The 7,756-nt window shown below is 58.8% G+C and overlaps 1 protein-coding gene across 1 annotated transcript; it reads right to left on the reverse strand.

Moving 5' to 3' along the window:
- Positions 1–769: 769 nt before the first annotated feature.
- PITX1 (paired like homeodomain 1) lies at positions 770–7,411 on the reverse strand. Its single transcript, XM_021939705.2, has 3 exons — positions 6,832–7,411; positions 4,335–4,567; positions 770–2,387 (listed from the first exon to the last, which is right to left on the reverse strand). Exons 1-3 carry the CDS (start codon positions 6,998–7,000, stop codon positions 1,845–1,847), a joined length of 945 nt encoding a protein of 314 aa, XP_021795397.1. The 5' UTR covers positions 7,001–7,411; the 3' UTR covers positions 770–1,844.
- Between the last annotated feature and the right edge of the window lie 345 nt (positions 7,412–7,756).

A 7,756-nucleotide genomic window follows, 5' to 3' on the forward strand; every position in this document is an offset into this window, starting at 1 on the left:
GCAGCTGCAAACATTTTGTTTTGCCATTAGAAATGACTTACTTAAGGGAAGCAGAATTTTACAGGCAGTTTACAGGCTGGTCTTGTTCAGTAGTTTCCAAAAGCCAGGGGAGGGCGGAGGCGGCCAGCAGTCCCCACAAGTTGAGATGTATTGGAAGTGAGAAGTGAGTCCTGTGTGACGGACACTTTCTCCTGCACAGCCGCACGCCCCTGGGTGGGCCCTCGGCACGCTGCGGGCATTAGGGAGAAAGGCAGCGGGAGGCCCTCGCTAGACTCTGTTAGATCCAGCTCCCTGAGTCCTGGAACAGCCTGGCCCTGGCTCCGAGGAGAGAAGAGGGGCTGTTGCCGGACCCACAGAAGAAAAGGCAACCCCAGGTCTAAAGAGGCTCTCAGCAGCCCCCTGCCCGAACGCTCTGGGCAGGCAAGGACCCCATCGCACCCTGGGGCCTCGAGGGTCACCAGGGAAGAACCTGCACAGTTCGGCAGCCGTGGAGGGAGGGGGTTCTTGCTAAGGCATCCCGCGCACAACGCCGAGAGGCGCAGCTTAGCGGGCGCGCACCGGGCGGGCTCGCAACGTCGGTCGGTGCCTTCATGGCAGCCAGGCTGAGCAGGTCAAGAATGGTGGTGGGGAAGCGGGGTAGGGAGACCTCGGCGGGGGCTGCCTTGGTGCTCCCCTCCTACCCAAGGGGCCCGGTTCCCTTTCTACCCACAGTTCCCTTTCTATCCGCCTCCCTCCTCAGCCCAATGAAGCAGTCGGGGCTCAGCAGTGCTTAGCACGCTCGGACTATGGTTTTAATAGACGTACATGGACAAGTCGATATAGACAGATTTATAATTCTATACAGTCAGTCCAACATACACAGGGACGCTGTAAACAGGGGCGCGGGCCGGAGAGCGGGTGTGCAAAGTGGGCTCAGGGCCCTGGGGCCGCGCCCCTTGCTCTACCGGCTCGACTCTTGCACGGCGGGCGGTGAGGAAGGGACTGTTCGCCCAGACAGGGGGCCGCCTCCTAGCCCGGGAGCAGAGCAGAGGGCCTGCGCTTGCGGCTAAGCTCGAGGCTGGGGGTGTTCTGAGATGGACCTCCCCCTCCTCCCGCCAGGTCCGCACTGCCCGCTGCCGCTCCGTGGCCTCAATATAGGGCTCCGGGGCGCAGGGCCAGCGGGGCTCTACCAGGCGCGCCGGAGCCGAGTGCGGCTCCACCAAGTGCCGGATCCTGGGCTGGGGCACCGTCACCCCCAATCCAACGCCTGCCCCAACGCGGATCCCGACTTGAGCTAAGGCGCTCTCGGCCGGGCCCAGCTTGGAGAGGGCATCTTGGTTTGTACGGGGTCGGGAAATCCCAGGCAAGTCCAGGTCCCACACATCCAGTCCGCAGGCCCGGCCGCTCAGTATGGGTCCAGCGCGGCGGGGACGCGGGCTACGAGGGCGTCCTCCTCCGGCCGCTGGGCATCCCGCCGGGGGGGGGGGGGGGGCCGCCCCCCCCCCGCCGCGCCCCCCCCCCGGCGCGGGGGCCCCCCGGGCCCGGGGGGAACCCCCCCCCCCCCCCCCCCCCCCCCCGGGGGAAATTGCCCCTCCCTCTTTTTTTTCTCCCCTTTTTTCCCCGGTGTTTTTTTTTTTTTTTTTTTTTTTTTTTTTTTTTTTTTTTGTCTTTTTGGAGGGCAGAGTGGGATCCGGAAAAGCAAACACAAAACCAACCCGGAGTAGGAAGTGGGAGGAGGGGGCTGCGCAGGCGCGAGGTCCGCAAAGCGGTGAGCCGGGGCTTGCGAGCCGGGGGCCCCGTGTGCGTCCTCCGCGCCCGAGCCCTTCCCTGTGCCGGCAGCCGGCCCGCGTCGTGCGGCGGGGCGGTCAGCTGTTGTACTGGCACGCGTTGAGGCCCGAGGCCGGGCCCTGCAGGCCACCGTAGCCGAACGACGAGTGCTGTTTGGACTTGAGCCTCAGGCTGGCTAGGCTCGAGTTGCACGTGTCCCGGTAGACGGTGTAGGGCGAGGCGGGAGTGCCGTACGGGCAGGCGCCCGGCGACATGGCCGAGTTGAGCGAGGAGCCGGTGAGGTTGTTGATGTTGTTGAGGCCCGAGTTGGGCATGCCAGGCACGGCGCCTGGTCCCATGCTGGACGGCATGGTCATGGAGGAGATGGAGCTGGGTGCCGAGAACATGGACTGCGACGACAGCGGGCTCATAGAGTTGAAGAAGGTGAAACTTTTGGTGGAGAGCGGCGCTGGCGCCAGGCTCTTGGCGGCCCAGTTGTTGTAGGAGTAGCCGGCGGCGTACACGTCCTCGTAGGGCTGCACCAGGCCGCTGAACTGCGGCACGTAGCCACCCTTGCACAGGTCCAGCTGCTGGTTACGCTCACGCTTCCGCCACTTGGCTCGCCGGTTCTTGAACCAGACCTGGGGGAGGGGACGGGAGAAGGGTCAGGGCTGCTGTGGGCCGGGAGGGCCCCCACCTGGCTCCCCACCGCCTGGAGCCCTCCATCCGCCCGGTGCCCTCCGAACTGTCGTTTCTCTCCTTCTACCGATATTTCCGCTCCTGCATTCCCTCCACAATGGTTCCTTTCCTGTCCCCAGAAAATACTATTTTCTTTTTCCGATCTTTATCCTCTCTCCCAAATTATATCCATTTTCTTCTCCGAATACAGATTCTCGTTTATTTGAACAGATACTCGTTTTCTTTCTTCCTCTCTCAACCAGTTCACCTCTGCCTTCTCCCCCAAACGGGTTCACTCTACTAAATATTTCAGTCTTTTTAGTCTCCCTCAAATACAAAAGGTATTTTTCCTCCCTGAGACATAGGACTTTCCGACTCCCCCAATTCTTCGATCTGTTTCATCGCTCAAATAGTTTGCTATCATCTTTATCGGCAATATTTGATGTTTTCTTTTCGGCTCCAAATGTTTATTTTCGTTTAGTCCATCCCGCTGTCTGAACCTCTTTCTTCTCCCTCAGTCTGTTTTCTTGTTTATCCCCCATTTTTGATCCTTTTGAATCGTCCCCAAATATTAGGCTTTTTCATCCTTTCGAAATATCTGACCTCTACTGTTCCCCTTAAACAGTTGATTCTTTTTCTCAAATACCTGATCTTTTTGCTTCCTAATTTCTTTCCTGCCGCCTAAATATATGCCAAATATGTTTCTCCACAAATATTTAATTTTTTCTATTCTTACTAGTTTCTTCTAATCTTCCTGCCCTTCCTTTTCTCCCCCCAAATTTGGTGACAACCTCCTAGTCCTTCCCCATCCTTACCTATCTGCCTACCGCATGCTCTCTGCCCTCTCGGATTTTCCTCCAGTTCTGAGTGAAGTTTCCTGAGCTAGTTTGCCAGACCCCTGCTTCTCAGCTTTCCCTAGTCCCCAGCACTGACACTGCCTGATTCCACCCCCACTCACCCCTACCACCATAAACCTGGGCAGGATTAGTGAGTTCAGGATTACTGAGTGCTGTGTCTTCACTCCAAGTCCCACTGGGCTGGCCAGCCTGCCTAGGGAGGGGTGCGGGTTATGGTAAGGAGTCTGTGGGCCAGGTGGGACTTCGGTCGACTTGGGAGGTGCTCCCAATATCTGATTAAATATTTGCGCCCCCAGGGAAGAAATGATTCTGTTGCTACCCTGGCAGGAAAGCCTTGCTTTTACTTGAAACCCAACGGGTGAGAAGAGGGAGAATGCAGGCTGCTTTTGGGTCTGAGATGGCATATCCCAAAAGGAATTGGGAAGGACATTTGGGTCCCAGAGCCACCCCCCACCTCACCAGACAGGAGACCTTCTGGAAAAGGCAGAAGGCAAAGGGTCCTACTGACGGGCTGGGGAGGGTGGAGAATATCTTGAGCTTTTAGAGAATCTGCTTGTGAGATGGGACCACTGCTCCAGGAAGTTTTGAGAGCCCCAAACCCAGGCACCTTTCTGGCTTCTCCGAGGCAGCCAGGCAGGACCTGCCTTTCCCTTTCGTTTTCGGGGTAAAGCCAGCAGCTCCCGAAGTCCCCAGCGGCAGGGAATCCACTGCCCAGTCTCTGGCCCAGGGTATCCTGTTAACATCCAAGTGGGTCCTGGGCCCCACAGGGCATGGGGGAGTCCCCTGAGGGCACAGGTCTTTGGGCTGGGGCTGCCTTAGTCCGAGGATCAGGTAGGATGACGGTCAGAGGGGTTGGAGGTCCATGGCGGCCTGGAGGCCTGGCAGACGCTAGGTGGGCCAGGACCTAAGGTGGGGATCGCGGGTGGTGGGAGGGACCAGTTCTGAATGGTGGGAGAGTTAAGGTCTGCTTGTGGGTCTGAGCTTTGGAGGGCTGCAGCAGAGGCGGCCCGGGAGCCCTCTGCGCGGGTGCTCTTAGGCGCACCCCTTGCTCACCCGCACGCGCGGCTCGGTGAGGTTGGTCCACACGGCGATCTCCTCCCTCATGCTCATGTCGGGGTAGCGGTTCCTCTGGAACGTGGCCTCTAGCTCTTGCAACTGCTGGCTTGTGAAGTGCGTACGTTGCCGCCGCTGCTTCTTCTTCTTGGCTGGGTCGTCTGCGCTGCCGCAGCCCGTGCCTCCCGTGCCACTGTCCTCAGGCCCCTTGGATTCCCCGCCGCGCTCCTTCTCTGCAGTAGGCAGGACGTGGAGCAGGTCACCTGGGCTTACGCCCCGTTGCACCCCGTCCCGGCTCCACCGAAGCGCCCGCCAAGCCACCAGCGCTGGAGGTCTTCCCTCCTTCCCTCCCTCCAGGGTCCCTGGGAACTGTCCCCACTGGAAAGCGCCTGCCGGGTGCTGGTCGTCAGTAGGCACCTCTAGTCTGGTGTACCGCGGAGAAGAGCCCAAGAATCGGAGCCCTAGCCGCGGGCCTGGGTTCCTGGCTGGGCAGGGCCTGCACCCTTAGCTCGGCTCAGACTGCCCTGCTGCTGATGTTCGGAGCAAATGTATGCTTTGTTTTGTTTGTTTTGCGAGCTCTTAGGGGGTCTAAATCTGAGGGGGTCTCTGCTTTTCTGAACTAGGAGCAGATCTTTCCAGCCTAAACTCCTCCACCTTTTTCTCCTCAGGGATGTGTGGGAGCCCCACTGGGCAGGCACAACACAGCCGGTTCTCGGCCTTGCTTCCAGGCCTCCAGTCCCAAAGCCTAGAAAGCTCGGTACAAACAGCACCCCTAGACTAAATACAGACTCTGTATAGTGTATAAACTCCAGGCTGACAGAAGCATTTATTTCTTTGGGATTTAAACAAAATACATGTAGCCGTTGTAAATAGATTTGTAACTCCCTCCCGAATAAGAGCCCTTACAGAGATAATTTTTAGAATCCCAGAGAAAGCTCACAGCTCTATAGTCTATATACATTTAAATTCCCACAAATAACACCACTGTAAATGGATTTTGAGAGGAAGAAACACAGAGCAAATGTAAATTAAGAAGCCAGAAAGCTCGGTACAAACACACCCCTAACTAAATACAGACCTGTAAGTGTATAAACTCCAGGCTGACAGAAGCATTTATTTCTTTGGGATTTAAAAAAATAATGTACCGTTGTAAATAGATTTGTAACTCCCTCCCAATAAGGCCCTTACAGAGATAATTTTTAAATCCCAGAGAAACACATTATAGTTATATAATTTAAATTCCCCAAATAACACCACTGTAAATGGATTTTGAGAAAATTCCGGAGAAACGCGCCATTTTGGATTGACTTTTTAAAATCTCCGGAAGAATAATGTTGCATGTAGATATTTTAAATTCCAGAGACCTACACTTAGTATATTAATTCTTTCAAAATCGAAAGATAAAGTTAAAATTGTTAATTCATCCTCATAGATTTGGTTCAAAAAATCAATCTATGATTATATATCTCTCTAGGTTTTAAAAATAAAACCAACCAAAGACCGCACTTAAAACTTTTGAAAACAAAAGTATAGTTCAGCGTTGATTGTGTTTTAACCAAGCAAACAGAACCTCTCAGAAAAATCACTTAGGGATGCAAAAGAGAAACAAACAGAGATTAAGAAAGTGTAAAGAAACACTCAGTTGTGTATTAAGAAATGAACAGAAGAAACGAGCAGAAGAGGCGCCCATGCCGGGGAGCTCTGAGCCCCTCGGGGACCCGGGCGGCTGCGCTGGGCAGCGGATTCGCTACCCCACTGCCCGCGCCGGCCAACCCCGGGCCCAGTTCGCTGCTGGAAAAAAGCTCCAGCTCGTACAAAAAGGCAGCGCGGAGGGAGACGCGCCGGAGCCGGGGTGGGGGCCGGGGCCGGGCAGCTCCGGGCTTCGGCTGCACACGTGGGCCGGATCCCTCGATGGGGGTTCGGGCTGGCCTTGCTGGGAGTCCGGCCGCGCCTCTTGGCCCGCTCGCCCTCACCGTCTTCTGTGTCTTCCTTCTACTTGATGACCCCCTCTCCCCGTTTACCCTTCCCGCCCGCCCCTTCTCTTTGGCCTCTCTCTTTCATTCTGTCGCCTACTGTCACGGTGTTAGCCTCTCTCTCTGTCTCTCTGAGCGCGTTCTCTCGCCCGTCACCCCCATTCCTTTCTCGGTCTGCTCCTCTCCCTTCGTCCGAGTCGCTTCTTAGCGCCCAGTTGCGCAAATCCAATTTTCCCCCGTTCTATTTACTCCTGATCAAGAGGGGCTGTCAGTCCAACCCTCTAGCTGTAGGCTCATGCATCTGCCAGTCTCTTGGCGCGTGGGGACCGCGTGGAAGTGCCTTCGCGTGTGCGTAAGTTTCCGCGTTCACCGTCAGGTCGAGAACGGGAAAAAGAAAGCTCCTGACGCTTCTGGGGCGGAGAGGGAGCTTGGTTGCACGGCGCGGGCGTCAGGCCCTGCTCCCAGCTCCCCGTGCCCCGCGCCCAAGTAGGCTCCGTGCGCGCCGCGCGGGGAACGGCGCTTACCTGGCAGCTCCGTGTCAGACGACTCGCTGGCGGAGTTCTCGAGCTGCTCGCGGTGGTCGGCTGGCCGGGCCAGGTGGAAGGCGGGCCCCATGTCATGGGGTGGCGGCGGCGGCGGCCGGAGCCCCTCCGGTAGCCGCTCCAGGCTCATGCCCCCCTTGAAGGCGTCCATGGAGGTGGGGACCGCGGCGGGCGCTCCAGGGGCCGGGGCTGGGCGCGCCCCGCCGCCCTGGCTGCGACCTGCGGGGATAAGAGCGCAGCGCCTAAGCAGCTGCCCTCCAGGGCTGCCGGCGCCCGCAGCGACGCCGTACCCGCCCCATGGACCGCCCGGGGCTGCGGGGCCGGGCGGGCAGAGGCGGCGGCAGCTTCTCGCGACCGGGCGCCTGGCTCAGCGCTCTGCGCTGCGCTTCTGCCGCTCGGGCCTCAGCAGCCGGGCCGGCCCCGGCTCCGGCTCCGGCTAGCGATCCGGGGCCGGTTTCTAAGGCTCCGGACGGCGCCGGCAGAGTCTGTCTTAAAGCGACAGCGCGCACAGCCAGGTTCCAGCAGTCCCTGCGCCAGGGGTGCTGGGTGGGGTGGGCCTGGGTGGGAGGGGGCTGGGGAGGGAGCGAGCGAGCGAGGGAGCGCGGGCGGAATCCAGCCCCAAGCCGCCCGCGCCGCCGCGCCCTCTCTGCCGCCCTCCCTCCCTCCCTGCCTCGCCCGCGCCCTCCCCCTCCGCAGCCACCTTCCCGCCGCCTCCCCGCCCCCCGCGGCCTCGCCGCGCCTCTCCCTCCTTCCCCGGTGACACACCGAGTTCTCCCTCGGCCTCACAAAAGAAACGCATCTGGCCTGCAAATCCCGGGCGGCTCGTGCCCACCTCAGGCCCCAAATGACTTGTTTCGCCTAGAATCAACTCCCGTCTCGGCCGCCTCGAAGTCCCCAGCGCTGGCGA

Source organism: Papio anubis, chromosome 5 (assembly GCF_008728515.1).
Source record: "Papio anubis isolate 15944 chromosome 5, Panubis1.0, whole genome shotgun sequence".
NCBI classification, from domain to species: Eukaryota; Metazoa; Chordata; class Mammalia; order Primates; family Cercopithecidae; genus Papio; species Papio anubis.

What these genes read in the sequence shown, in the direction of transcription:
- PITX1 (XM_021939705.2), bottom strand. Translation starts at nt 7,000, where the DNA reads ATGGACGCCTTCAAGGGGGGCATGAGCCTGGAGCGGCTACCGGAGGGG. An exon ending in GTCTGACACGGAGCTGCCAG is followed by an intron (nt 4,568 to 6,831) that starts GTAAGCGCCGTT and finishes TGCCTACTGCAG; the next exon opens with AGAAGGAGCGCGGCGGGGAA. An exon ending in TCACCGAGCCGCGCGTGCGG is followed by an intron (nt 2,388 to 4,334) that starts GTGAGCAAGGGG and finishes CCCCTCCCCCAG; the next exon opens with GTCTGGTTCAAGAACCGGCG.